This window comes from Triticum aestivum, chromosome 5D (genome assembly GCF_018294505.1).
Source record: "Triticum aestivum cultivar Chinese Spring chromosome 5D, IWGSC CS RefSeq v2.1, whole genome shotgun sequence".
NCBI classification, from domain to species: Eukaryota; Viridiplantae; Streptophyta; class Magnoliopsida; order Poales; family Poaceae; genus Triticum; species Triticum aestivum.
In genome coordinates, this window is record NC_057808.1 from 283,967,874 (window position 1) to 283,982,482 (window position 14,609).

At 48.1% G+C, this 14,609-nt stretch overlaps 2 protein-coding genes across 2 annotated transcripts; both read right to left on the reverse strand.

Annotated features, from left to right (window-relative positions):
* Positions 1-828: 828 nt before the first annotated feature.
* Positions 829-3,866, reverse strand: LOC123121060 (uncharacterized protein At3g52155, chloroplastic). The gene is made up of 5 exons (XM_044540996.1): positions 3,456-3,866; positions 2,690-2,789; positions 1,960-2,139; positions 1,699-1,816; positions 829-1,000 (listed from the first exon to the last, which is right to left on the reverse strand). The coding sequence occupies exons 1-5, from the start codon at positions 3,718-3,720 to the stop codon at positions 944-946; spliced, it is 720 nt and encodes a 239-aa protein (XP_044396931.1). The 5' UTR covers positions 3,721-3,866; the 3' UTR covers positions 829-943.
* A 3,227-nt stretch (positions 3,867-7,093) lies between these two features.
* LOC123121062 (ycf20-like protein) lies at positions 7,094-12,139 on the reverse strand. Its single transcript, XM_044540997.1, has 3 exons — positions 12,069-12,139; positions 11,579-11,969; positions 7,094-8,011 (listed from the first exon to the last, which is right to left on the reverse strand). Exons 2-3 carry the CDS (start codon positions 11,734-11,736, stop codon positions 7,570-7,572), a joined length of 600 nt encoding a protein of 199 aa, XP_044396932.1. The 5' UTR covers positions 11,737-11,969; positions 12,069-12,139; the 3' UTR covers positions 7,094-7,569.
* Between the last annotated feature and the right edge of the window lie 2,470 nt (positions 12,140-14,609).

The following is a 14,609-nucleotide window of genomic DNA, read 5'->3' on the forward strand; positions in this document are numbered from 1 at the left end:
TACAGTACATACTGTACTAGCATTAACTCTTGGCTTAGATGGTTCCTTGAATCTAGCTCGCTCAGTCGATTTCCTGTCGATTTATACGGCCAAGCGGAAGAATCTTGTCCCGCCAAGTAGCCGGGCTAGCTCCTCCCTCGGAGCAGAGCACCTGGCCATGGCTAACAGACAAGTTGCGCCTAAGCCAAACCAGGGGCGCGGGCGTTTGGAAAGAAAAAAATATATATCCCGTTTCGAAAAGAAAAAAACCAGGGGCGCGCGGGTAAAGCAGGAGCTGTGCCGACGAGGACGAAACCTCTACTGGACAGCTCAAGTGGGGGAACTCGCCTTTCACGACGCCCGTTTTTCACCGCAACTCACTTCACAGCTGAATCTTGCAGTAGGCTTTTCTGTCGGCGCGCTGGTACATGTATTGAATGCGTCAGTGGATAGCAGAGAAACATATGCAACGTCCAACACTATCATATGGTGACGGGGCGTCTGAAATGACGACACTATGACGGCCCAAAATTCTGGCCTGGAAAGTAAAGGAAAAAAGCTCATTGTGATGGATGTGTTTGTTCTTTTGTGTACGACACATATAATGAGCTGCTCGTTTGAATACTAATCTTTGTGATGTGTTTGTAAAGGAAAAAAGCTTTGTGCTTGTAGTCGTCGCTAGGTGGTCTACAGACATGTATGTGTTGTTATTCTTTGTATTGCCATGGCAAGTTGAATAGATCGGAAGTTTCTTCGGGGGAAAAAAAAGAACTGCCCTGGGCGAGAGAGACGTGGTTTTTTTTGTGTGTGTGCGAGTCTTATCAGGTATGGCGAAATGCATTGATCTCATCTATCTATCCACATCAATAACTTCATTAACATTCAATCATAGCTACACCAGGCAAAATGAGAACAAAAATGCTACAAAAAAACTGTATCTAGCTTTAGCTACAATGTTTTCACTTTATGGCTTTACAATGCCGTGAAGCTTCCATCCCCCAAGGCCAGCCTGCGAAAAAGCCTGTATATCATGACGACAGAAATTCAGTCAAGTTTCTGCTAACTTATCTGCTCAACAAGATTTTTATTTCATGAAAAATGGTGCACTATGAACCCACACCATTTTGTTCAAATGAGAAGAGTATAATGAACCACATCATGAAACTGATCATTGTTTCTAAAATACTTCAGATATGGTGATAATACTTGACCATTTCGATTTGCCACATGGTGATTTGATTTCCCTTCAGTTTAGTATAGGGGGCTTGAATGTGCTACAGAACACGGACTAATATACTACTCGAAGAAAAAACACAAGCATTTCCAGAAATTCTTTGTGCTGCCAAAAGCTTTTCTATTTTCCTGAGTCATCTCATTCAGGTATCCTTCAAACAGACAGTAACATTAGTCCTACTTGGCTTTTCTAAATTGCCTTTAGTGTGTGCTTTTCACATGACTCACAATAACAAGTAGTACTGCAGAATTAGAGGATCCGCCTAACTGAAAATCACCAGTGAATAATGCTTGCATCATTTAAAGTTCTACATTAACTAAAAATCAGTAACTTTACAGGGAAAATATAGAATTAGAGTAAATACGCATTTGCACAATCAGTTTGGGCGTTGTTGGCAACCACAATGACGGTAGGCACATAACAGTACTATCGAGGGGTTAAAAAGGGAAGCATAATTTATGTTCAGGCATCAGAATAATACTAACCTCAATCCATGATTTCCCAGCAGCTTCTAGCAATGCAGCATTACACGTCTTGAGCACCACTGAATCACCAGAAAACATAGAGGCTGCTTCTTCCCATCCTTTATTATGTCCCATGCACCTGAAATTTTATTCTACAAAAGCGTCAAAAATAGGCCTAGCAACTCTCAGAGCATGCACAGGTGCTTAGAAGCAAATGACTATGTAGTTTGAGCATACATCAGAGAAGATAGCATAATGAAGAACAAATAATAGCAGACTCACATCACCGTTAGTATCTCATCAGTTGAATATTCACAAATTGCCTTTTGCAAGTGCTCGGCAGTTTGACCATCCATTGCAGCAATCGAGTAGAAACTTGGGATGAAATGCACAAGTGCTTGAGACAATCCTTGAACATGCTCTTGCATGATCTGAAGAGTTTCCTTTGTACGAGTTGCATCACTGTGTCCACAAACAGTTTAGGAAGGTATGAATGACATGACATGCTCCATTAAGTCACATATGAGTAAATCAAAGTAGGTGATTTTATGTCATCTTCATAGACATAGCTTACAATTTGGCATTTTCAAATGAAAGTATCTCTCGGTCTCTCCAAAAGTTAAATAGCACAAAAAGATGAAACTAAAGAATAGAAAAGTAACCCTTGTAATATGTTCATTTCGATGTAATATATGTCATTATCTACTGCTTATGTAAGTGAATCACGGAGAAACAACATTTACACTTGTGGCTTGAATACATAATTTCAGACCCCATTTAGGAACCCAAAAATTTCCCTATCCCACTGGGAAAGAACTGGTTAATGTGACAGTCCAGCATTCTAATGGGACCTCAGTTTCAGTTTTCTAAAACTGCGAGACCCACCCACACAATTAGTAACAAATACGAGGGCAACCAAATTGGACCTTGAAGCGTTCCTACATTACACGCCTACTGCTGTCGTTAAACCCTATTCTGTGTACACATTGTTCTGCACAAGATAAGGATGTACCTGCATAGGATAAGCTCAGGTATCCATCCCATTTGATGGAATTTATCAGAAACGCTTATTGCATCAGCTCTTCCAGCTTTGCTCAGTGGTCTGTCATGATCTGTCATTGATGGCAATATGAACTGTTGTTTTTCAAGAATGAAATGCAAAAAGGCCAGCAACCACAAAGAAGGAATGCATCTAGGTTTCTTGTAGCACTGCAGCTAAACAAGAGTACATACAATATCGTGCCAAAAGTAAAGAGAAGAACCAAAATTAATTACTGATTAAAATTGCTAGAATAGCACATAGTACCAGGCTAAAATGCTGATCCAAGTCTGTCGCATAAAAACACACTGACCCCGTTTAATGTTCTTGATCCTTGATTTTCCATTTCGTGCTCGGCGTCCAACTAAACTATGAAACCCCTTATTCATAATATTGTGAATTTTAACCTGACATTTTAACTCAAGTATAACAGACGCCCACAAGTTTAATGTATCTGAATAGTCCCAGTGTTACAATTCCATTCCGTAACTTCTACGGCGCCCAAAGCACCAATGATGTTAGCCAATGTGAGAGTTAATTGATACCCCCAAAGTATTTGGGAGCTCAAGCGCCCAGGCAGCACTTTGAACTGAAAATTCATCAAAGAAGCTTCACCTACACACGTAGATTCTGCGTGCCACGTACTCCCTCAAATTACTCATCGTGGTTTTAGTTTAAATTTAAACTAAAACCACGACGAGTAATTTGAAACGGAGGGAGTAGTACGGTATATATATACCTCTGGTGAAGCGTTCCCCAACCGCGCTGTCCCCGTGGCGGAGGAGGATGAGGCGGCGTCGCGGCGTGGCGGAGGCCGAGTCGGAGGAGCCCGGCTCGGCGGCGGCGGCCGGGGCGTCGACGACGGTGGTGGAGACGGAGACGGAGCGGGCGACGGCGGCCGCGGAGGGAGGGAGGCGGCAGGCCGCGGAGGAAGCGTAGAGGAGGAGGTGAGGAGCCGTGGCGGAGGAAGGAGGCGACAGTAGCCGAGGAGGAGCTCTCATCATCCGCCGCTGTTGTCGCTGAGCTGAGCTGATTTTGTTACATGGGATGGGAGAAGGGAGAACGGAACGGATGGATAGAAGGAACAGGCAAGGACGATGGCGTGGTTGCTGATGAGTGATGACGGGCTTGCGAACAGTAGATGCTGCTGACCTCTGTTCTTTTCCTGACTGGTGAGCGACAGACCAATATTTCTTCGGTGAGTGACGCAACAATATTTCTATTTCCAGGGTACGGAAATTCGTTTGGTAGTCCTTTTTTTTTGCAGGGACCTCGTTTGGTAGTCTCACCAGGCCCAACAGACATTTGGTTGCTTGGATTCATGGATTGTATGCGTTTCCTAGGTCGCACAAACTTTAAAGCAGTCCCGGACTTCCACACCACCTCCCCCCATTCACCCTTATGGTTTTTTCGATGACCGACCATCAACTGTGCTGCCCCACTTTAATCCCCGTGAAAGATCAACTCGGCGCCATGGCAAGAACGCCGCCTCAGACAGAAGGCAAAGGAGGTGGCGACGCTCAAAAAGAAGGGCGGCAGGGGCGTGGTGCAGTGCGGGGCCTGGGACGCGGGGCACCGCCGCCATCTTCGTCCGTAAAGATGTCGTCCTAGATGGCTCCCTACTTCTACGCCACCCAACAGTTCAGCAGGCAGCCCCCGGCATCCGTCGCCGGGCACATGCCTTTGTTTCGGATTCTGGGAGCAGATTCAGCTTAGCCAGTGAAGCCAAATCTAGAATCTAAAACAAACAGCTATTTGAAATCAGATTTGTCAGTGAAGCCGAATCTGGATTTGGACCATTTTTTGTGCAATTTCCTGAAGCACCTCAAAGTGTACTTCGGTGGTGAAGCTGATTCTCAGAATCAGATTCGCTAGTGAAGCGAATCCACATGTGATTTAAATCCAAGCGAAGCTGAAACAAACAGGGCCTTATTGCGTCGACATCAACGCGACGCCGCTCCTTTTTCTTCGAGTCTACATTGTTGAAGCTTATCTGAATGCGGACGCCAAGCGTGGAGCAGCTCGGTGCCCGCTCTCTATTCGCCAGTATGTCTCAATCGGGCAAGCTGGTGTATGACGACGCAGACAAAGAGATTTTGAGATGATCCACAACGAAGGCAGAGGCTGCTACCGGAGGGGGGGGGGGTAGGTGGATAACTCGGAGTCCACGCAACACTCAGTCGGACAAGCAGTCGGGTACGTACACACTGTCTGGCACATAGCCGGGCACAGACACCCAACAGCCGGATTCGTACACCGGCCAGCAGGAGTAGTAGGAGGACTGCGACGATGACCTTGATTTGGATGAATTTGCGGCCGATCCAAAGAAGGGTAGAGGAGAAAACTTCAACATGAGGGAGGACGAGTTGTTGTGCACTTCGTGGTTGTAGCATAGATCCAATCCATGGCACGAAGCAAAAGGACACGACATTTGGGCCAACATTTTTTTTAACCTGATGACAGTGGGAGAGGCTCCTACTGACTTTTAAATTAGCAAGGGGACAAGGTTACGTAATTAAAATGTGGATTTGGCAGGGTATAGGGGTGGGTTACATGGAGAGAGGGGGAACTACAAGTTAGAAAACACAAGCACAAGAAATACAAAAAAAAAGGGTGAAAAGGAACATCCAAACTAGAGAAACTAGATGGATTCCACCAAGCCCCTGATGAAGGGATGTAGTTCCTCCTTTGTTCTGCGTACCATCATTGACATGTCACTTTTGAACATGTTCCTCCAAGAATCCAGTGACGGCATATGCTTGTTATTCCTCTCTTTTCATATCCCCACGCCACAATGGTAAAGACCTTTATAAACAGTGGTTTGTTCCGTGAACGTCTTCCCTCATGCAAGAGGGCTAATCTGCAATCACTATTCTGTCAGGAGATTCCCACAGTGTTCCAACAGTCAATCACAAAAGGGCATTTGAAGAACAAGTGGGTCACGGTTTCATCAGAGGGGAAGAACATAGCAGGCAAGTGTAAACATTGTCGTTGATCACATAGTACCTCCTTTTCAACATGTTCCCGATATTCAAGCGGTCAGCCACGTAAAGATCTTCCACTTATTGGTACATTTGGATTTCCACACCCAAGAGAAGGACAACATTCATACTTGGTTCCATGAGAACAAGCATTTCGAGCCCTACACCGACGAACTCATCCGCAGTCGTGGGGCAAATTCGCTCAACCATCGATGATACATCATCCAAGAGATCGTGTCCAAATATTGTGGCCATTTGAAGCAGCTAATCGGTCGGTGGCCAAGTGGCAAAAATCACTGACCAAGTAAGTTTTTATATGTGTTGGTCATTGGGCCGGATATGCTCTATGTGTTGGTCATTTGGTCGGACCGGATATGCAGTTTGTTGGCAATGTTTTTTATTTGTAGCTTTTCCGTGCGTGCAACTTGTTCTTGAAGTTGGAGAAGAGAAATTCCGTCCTCGTGCATTGTTGGTTGAAGTTGAGTGGGCATTCGAAGTGAAATTTATTCATTGCCAACCACGTCAAGACCGCCGGCATAGGCACCGAGGAAGAAGTGGGTGATCCAACCGACCCAACAAAAGAGCCGCCCAAGAAGGTTAGAAAAGGGTCCCGAGGAAAGAAGTGGGAGGAGGAGAAGGAGAAGCGAGAAGGGGTAGTGACCAAGATAACATAGAGGTTCAAGGAGATATGTAAGGCCGGGAGGTTTAACATCTTGATGGCAGCGACCGATAAGAAGCTCAAACCTGAAAAGAAGAAGGACAAACTCGAAGAGAAGAAGGTTGAGATCGCGGCCGCTTCGGAGGATTCGAAGATTTTGACCTTGAAGATGGACTAGTTGGATGACGATGCAAGGATGATCGTGCAAGCTGTCCGTCTTAGGATGTTGAAGTGCTTGAAGGAGCTGGAGACTGCGGAGAAGGGGCAGATGAGAAGGAAGCGGACGGCGAGGAGGAAGCGGCGACAGAGTTTAGCATGAAGGGTCGGATAGTCGGTCCAGCAAGGCAAAAAGTTCATTCTCTTGCGGACTATGATACTTTTGTGATCATACATGTAAAAACTATGAGCATCTCCCTCTTTTTGGTTATGATCGAACTCGCTATGCAACTGAATTTCAAATTGGCCAGACCTAGATAGACGTTTAGGAATACAGTTGGATGACCGACTTTCATCCATATCCGCAGACGGGTCTGGACCAGTCGATGAACAGATACCATGCCTGTCTTGGGCGTCAGCTTTAGGGCGTCTCTAAGGCCTACAGGGAAGAAAGGCTTTGCAAGACACGTGTCATGTTATCACATGGGTCCAACTTGATGAGAAGATAGACTCGGTCTCATAGAAAAAAGATTCCCATTTCAAAGAAGGCGGGAGAGTGCTGAGCAAGAAATACAAAGCAAATTACAAAGAAAGAACAACCTTTATGTTCATAAAGCATAGAAGAAAGAACCAGCTCATCACATGCTACGAGTAAGCTTTTACAGTACAATTCAGCCTTGATTATTTCCTTGCGGCACAAAAATGAACATCCTACTAATAGTTCCATCACAGCATCAGATTCTAAGAGAAACTCAACAATCATATGTACATTTTCAGGCCCGATGAGGCGAGATGATGCTCGCAACACATTGGTATACGATCAGTCCTCGCCAAGAGTACACCACCCCAGAAGAACACTAATTCCACAACATCTCCATGAACAAGGAAGAAATCGATCACGTATACGCTATCTCTGCAAGCACTTGGGCCAACTGCAAGACCAAAACTTGATCCATGAGCGCATGGCCATTTGTGGTGTTAAATCCTTGCGTTATGATGGGCTCAATGGATCAACCGCAGTACTGATACGTAAACAAGACAAGGTGAATCCAGAGAACTCAGCTTCCCAGCTTGAAGGCATCCACGAAAAGGCCCAGACATACACCGGCTTTCCAGAAGTTCACCATTGAAATAAATGACTGAAATCGTCCAGGAGGCCTGGTGACCGGTTTTCTGTACATAAGCATGCCGATTCCTTCAATGGCAGCCACTACGACGCCAGCAACAAGAACATCCCAGTCACCAGTCTGCCCTAGGATTGTTGCCAGAGCATTGGCGGTGTAGAATCCAAAGAGCACAAGGAATATCTTTGTGGGAGACTTGCTTCTGGCAGAGTTAAGCTTTTCAAGTAGTTGCCTTCCAGCAGCTTGGGCGAGTCGGCCAAGCCTTGTCCTGCCAAGAAAACCACTGTCCTCTTCAAAGTCTTCGCCATCTGCGTTAGGTGGTCCACCTGTCTCCAAGGCAAACACAGGCCTCCATCTTGAGTTTTTCATCTGGTAACTAAACAGAGTAGATATATCAAATCGTGGTTCCTAAGCTTCACAAAGGTAGGGTACTCAAAATCTCAAAGACTTATGATACAATCTTGTACTCTTGTATCTAACTCTGCAGACATTCCCATATGCTTCCATATAAAAGTTGGTACTACCATCATTTCCATTTTCATGATATAAAATGGTTTAATTAAACTTCGTCACACCCGTCGAACTCCCAGCCCCTCCTCGCGCCCCAACCCCGATTTCGAGGGGTGAGTTCTCCAATCTCTACGTTAGATAGACTATCTTTTAAATTAGGAAGAAATATTTTAGCTTGGTCCTCAAGCAAGTAGAAATCAGATCGATGATGTCTTACATACATTAGATTTTTAGGTCTTACCCCCCTACGAGGAATAAAAACAAGCAAGAATAAGAACAGTTCTTCTCTCTTGCCTCCATACAACCCAGTATACGACACAGCGTGTCAATATCACTAACATAAAACAAAGTGGGAGAAGACATTATAAATTTAAAATCATTAGTTGATAACTGTGGGTTGTCACTGCCATATGATCTAAAGCTGCGATGAACCTCAATATTCAAGCATTAGACTAATGAAACTGAAGTTTCAACGGCTGATCACTATTAAGTTTTAGCAACCAATATTTATAGAGATTTGAGACTAAAAAAATATTTAGTTGCTATTTTCATTTTCAAACACCAAAAAGAGCATGTTCCATCCGTAGCTAAGAATATGATGGCTGTAAAATATGTTTACAAATAAGAAGACATGGTTGTTAGAAAAATATTACCAACCAAAATATCTCTTCGTCTTGCTGATTTGTGTAGCTTTTGAAGTAACTCGTGTCTGTGACCGGGCAGCAAAGGTTCATATTTTGACATTTTGTGGTAAAGTTACAGTATTACAGAGTTTTAAGACGATGATGTCTTAAATAGATTTGTTATAGAACATAAGAGCAACTCCAACCGGGCGACCCATTTCGTCCGCCCACGTCCGTTTGGGTCGCCGACGACGAAAACGCCAGCCCAACACGCGGACCCAAACCCAAAACGCGTCCGCTTCATGTCCGCACCGACCCATTTCAGGCTCAAATTTGGGCCTGAAATGCGTCGGCGTGGACACGAAGCGGACGCGCCGCGCGTCCTCTCGGTGTCTGCCGCGGTCCCACATGGCGGGCGGCCAACGACCAAACGCGGTCATATTAACAGCGATCACCGACACCGGGCCCACGCGTCAGCTAGTGGAAGCGTCCTTTTTTAATCCACACATGCGGGGGCGGCCTCATCCAGTTGCACTTCCGTCCACATCTGGCCCCCCACGCGTACTTCCTCGCCGGCGACAACCAAAACCCTAGACATGGGGTTCTTCAGTGGCAGTGGCTCCGGCAAGAGCAAGGGGAAGTTCACCCCCGGCACTTCCTCCTCTCGCTCTCTTCCTCCTCCGCCGCCTGCCCGCTCCGTGAGGCAGTGTCTACACATCCCGGTGCACCAAGCGCGGTGGCACTGGGAGTTCAGGCAGCCACTGCCACACCACTGGCGCCTCGATCCACAGCGTATCCCGGTGCCGGCGGTGCCGCGGTCACATGCCGAGGAGGTGTGCAGCTCAAGCCGGAGCAGCGACGGATGCCGGAGTACGCGGCAGACTCTCCCCATTGGGAGGTCTGGTTTGCCCTCGAGAACAAGGAGCAATGGCGGCTCGGCGTGCAGCACCACCACGTCAACTCCCTGCCTCCCCAGTCATCAAGCCGGAGGAGCAGGAGGACGAGGCTGCCTACCAGGCGGCGCTGGCGGCGGCCATGGAGAGCTCCATCGAGGAGCGGCTGAAGGCGGAAGCGGACTACCAGGCGAGGCTGGCGGAGGCCATCGCCCTCTCTGCAGCCAATGACTGCGTGGTGCCGCCGTCGCTCACCCCCCCCCCCCCCCCGGCGACTATGCCCGAGCCGGCCGAGCAGTACGTCTGGACCGGCCAAGTGCGGAGTGGGTCAGCCCCCCCCCCATTTGGCTCGACGCGACGCCGGCGCAGGAGGCCGCGTACCTCGAGCATTGGAGGGAGCGCGCGCTGGCGGAGGAGCGCGCCGACGGCGAGCGGCGCATGCAGAGGGAGCGCAAGGAGGAGGAGCGCGCCCGCATTGCCACATTGCCGCCGCCGCAGCAGACGCCGGCAGAGGCAGCCCTGGCGGCCTATCAAGCCACGTTCGGCTGGGCTGGGCCGCCTCCCGTCTTCATTGACCTCATCGGCGGCGATGGCGACAGCAAGGGCAAGGGCAAGGCGGACGTCTAGGGCAGCGTGCGGACACGAATATCTTTTATGTTTTAATTATGTTTTAAGTGCACTTTGGCCGGCAGTTGACCGGCCACTTATGTTTAATTAAGTTCCTATTATATTTGTCTGTGCCACGTGTTTATCATTTTTGTTTTTTTCTTTTGGACGTGGGCAAATTTGGGTCTGCCTCCCGTTGGGCGCACCAGCAAACCCAAATGAAAAAGCGGACACGCCCGTCCGCCTGGCCGACCCAAACGGACAAAAAGCGGACAAACCGCGCGTCCGTTTGGGTCGCCCGGTTGGAGTTGCTCTAACATTAGATTGTTAATGCACGTGGCGTGGAACAAACTTCCAGTGCAGATGTACCAGAAGTTCAAGTCGCAAAGGGGCCAACACTGATAGAGGAAATGCACCTACATGGTGGGTCGAATCCAGTAGTGCATCCCCGGAAGTGAGATGGCAGGAATAGTCGATAGACAACAGAAAACAAGGAAATACAAGCAAAGCAGATGTCATCCTTCCTAGTTTAATATCAATAAAGTTCAAGTTTATAAGCTGATAAGAAACCAAACAAGGCGACAGACTTTCTCTAACACACTATGTGAGCATAAAATCGCCAATCATAGACACGACACTGCCACATTGGTAACTTGAGAGAACCAAGAAGGCGATATATGTCAAAAAGGTGCCAACGGAGTGTTCATGCTTGATGCATGTCGAACATGGGTGTCAGGCCACTGAGCAGAAATATGTGTGCAGTGGAGGGGCAAAGTTGAGGTTCAAATGGGTTAGTCTCAAGCGTATATATCATCCTACGAATGTTGGATCAACATGCAAGTATGTTAGTGGGCATATCATCAGGAGTCCGGGCAGTGAAGGGGACATTCTCTTCCCCCAAAATAGCAATATGACCTTGCTTCTCATGTTCCATTCGATAAATCTTCTTTGTTCAAATATTGACACATCCATTGTCATACAATTCATGAAGACTGGCACATTAAGTATATGACGGTGAAGAGTTGTAGGCAAGAAGGAAATTCTCGATCCTCTGCTACCGATAAAGAGACTTAAGCACATAGTCAAAGTGGCAGTAAACAACAACCCAAATCTTCAAGTTTCTGCTAAATTGCAAGTTTTTAACTGGAGGCAGACGGCAAGGATGCCACCAAACACATATCTCAAGCACTATGAATCTACTTTGGACTTAGGCTTGAAAGAATCCATAAGCATATTACAGCTAGGCAACAAACAAAATCACTGAATTAGCGATCATGGGTGTGGCGTAAATCAGTGGTATGGAGAGCTAACCTGATTGCTCCTCCACTCGTCTTCGCAGCCCACAAGAAGCAAGTCTGGCGAAGGACATTGGGCAGCGCCAGCGTGAAGCCGTGGCGGCCACCTCCAGCACAGAGGCCTCCTGCTGGCGGTCGTGGCGCGCAGAGAGGTGCACCATGCCGCAGAAGCATGGTCTGGTGAGCGGGGGCTACGCGCTCAGGCCGGAACGGAAGAGAGCGGTGGAAGGGGAGGGGTATGAGGAGGAGGAGTAGTGCGACAGACGGCAAGACGGTGCTGGTTGCAGGGCTGATGGGCCAGGCGAGGACTGGACCGACGCGGAGGATGTTGGGGGAGGGACGACGGCAGACAAGATCAAGAGCGTACGAACAGCAGCGCGTGGCTGAGACTATGAGCAGAGCATTGCCTGTGTACCATTAAAACTTCGGTCAAACTCCAAAATACCATTATAAACTTCACTGTTGCCAAATGTATTATGAAAGTTTCATAGCCAAAATGTACTAACAGAAATTAACTGGAGAAGGAAAAAACCATTCTACCCTTACCTCTTCACACCAGGAGCTCCTCGTAGCTTCATCTCCTTCGAAACACACAACCAGTACAAATTTCAGCAGCATAAATGAGTGAATACAACTGAGCATCTATTTCTACACGAAATGTGTCATTCGAATCAACTCTGAAACTGACACAAGAAAGAACCGACTCCTACCGTATCAATCTAAGTGCCATGTACAGTATGAAGCAGCAGCTAGGATGAGCTGTTGGAGAGAACCAGCCGGTGGTAGAAGAGGAGGACCGACGAGAGATGGACAGCTCCTGCGTCTGGACGCCCGAGCAGAGGAACTGGGGGCGGGGTGGGGCGCCAGCTCACCCTGCTACGACGACGGGGAGCGCGCCGCCTCGTCTGCCCGCTGGATCCAACGGCGAGCCAAGCAGATGCGTCGAGTGGAAGTGGGGTGGCCCGCCGGCCGGAAGAAACGAGGGGCGGGCTGGAAGGCGGTGGCGCGCCGGCCGGAGAAGAGCACGGGGTTGGAGTATGGTGGCTACGGGATGGGGAAAGGAAGAGGAGATAGGGTTTGTGAGAAGGGTAATTTTGCGATTTTGAGAAAACTGGCATGTGTGTAGATTGTCGATTAACCGACCCAACTTTAGAAAACTGCGTCTTTTTAACTATTTTATTAAATATAAAGTTCATTTATCGAGTGAGATGCAAACCTTGAATTTGAGTATAAATAGTACTCCCTCAGTTATTTTATTTTTTGCGAGAAACTGTCAATCTATTCATCTCCAATCATGACAGTACAACGAACACCAGAAATAATAAAAATTATATCTAAATTCATAGACCGCCTAGCGACGATTACAAGCACTGAAGCGAGCCGAAGGCGCGCCGCCGTCATCACATCTCCCTCCTCGGAGCCAGGCACAACTTGTTGTAGTAGATAGAATGGAAATCGTTGTGCTAAGAGCATCTCCAGCCGTTGCCCCCCCCCCCCCCCCCCCCCCCGGAGGCATAAAATCGCCGCCTGGGGGCGAGCCGGCGGTAGAATCGCTCTGGGGGCGGTTGGGCATCCAGCCGTCGCCCCCAGGCACCGATACCGGCCCACTTTCGGCGAAAAAATGCCTGATATCAGCGCGAATCGGCCCATATTCTGGTTCGGCGTGGTTTTTGTGTCACATATTCATCATAGCAAATCAATAAAAATCAAATAGTTCAACAAATAGTACAACAATAAATAGTTCAATACAAATTATATAGTTCAAGAAATAAAAACTCATATTTCATCACACGTCGAGCTAGGCGTCGCCTTTGATTCTCCATAGGTGCTCCACCAGATCCTACTGCAGTTGTTGATGCACCTGTGGGTCTCGGATCTCCTGACGCATATTGAGGTAGGCAGTCCAGGTTGCCGGTAGCTGGTGATCAACTTCGGCTAAAGGACCCTGCCTGTAGCATGGTTTAGTGTCAAACATTGGCTCTTCCTGCTCGCTCTCGATGATCATGTTGTGCAAGATGACACAGCAAGTCATGATCTCCCACATTTGATCTTTCGACCAGGTCTGAGCAGGGTGCAGGACAACAGCAAATCGAGATTGGAGCGCACCAAATGCCCGCTCGACATCCTTCCTGCAAGCCTCCTGCACCTTGGCAAAGTGGGACTTCTTGCCTTTTGGCACAGCGTTTGAGATAGTCTTCACAAATGTAGACCATCTTGGATATATGCCATCAGCTAGGTAGTACCCCTTGTTGTAGTGCCGTCCATTGACCTCGAAGTTCGCCGGAGGAGAATGACCTTCAACAAGTTTGGCAAAGACAGGGGAGCACTGCAGCACGTTGATGTCATTGTGAGTTCCTGGCATACCAAAGAAGGAGTGCCAAATCCAGAGGTCCTGTGTGGCCACCGCCTCAAGTACCACACTGCAACCGCCTTTGGCGCCTTTGTACATCCCCTGCCAAGCAAATGAGCAGTTCTTCCATTTCCAATGCGTGCAATCGATGCTTCCAAGCATCCCAGGAAATCCTCTTGATGCATTCTGTGCTAGGATCCGAGCAGTGTCTTCCACATTGGGTGTTCGCAAGTATTGTGGTCCAAACACTGCCACCACCGCCCTGCAGAACTTGTAGAAACACTCAATGGTCGTGGACTCAGCCATGCGCCCATAGTCGTCGAGTGAATCACCGGGAGCTCCGTATGCAAGCATCCTCATCGCTGTCGTGCACTTCTGGATTGAGGTGAATCCAAGTTTGCCGGTCCAATCCTTCTTGCACTTGAAGTAGCTGTCGAACTCCCAGATGTAATTCACAATCCTGAGGAAAAGCTTTCGGCTCATCTGATAACGGCGCCGAAATACTTTGTCGCCGTGCAGTGGAGCGTCGGCGAAGTAGTCGGAGTAAAGCATGCAGTAGCCTTCCAGACGATGCCGGTTCTTTGCTTTCATCCGCCCCGGCGCCGAGCCACCTCGCCGCGGCTTTTCATTGCTCGCGAGCAGGCCAGCGAGGACCATGAGATGCTCCTCTTCCTGGACGTCGGCTTCGGCTTCCTCC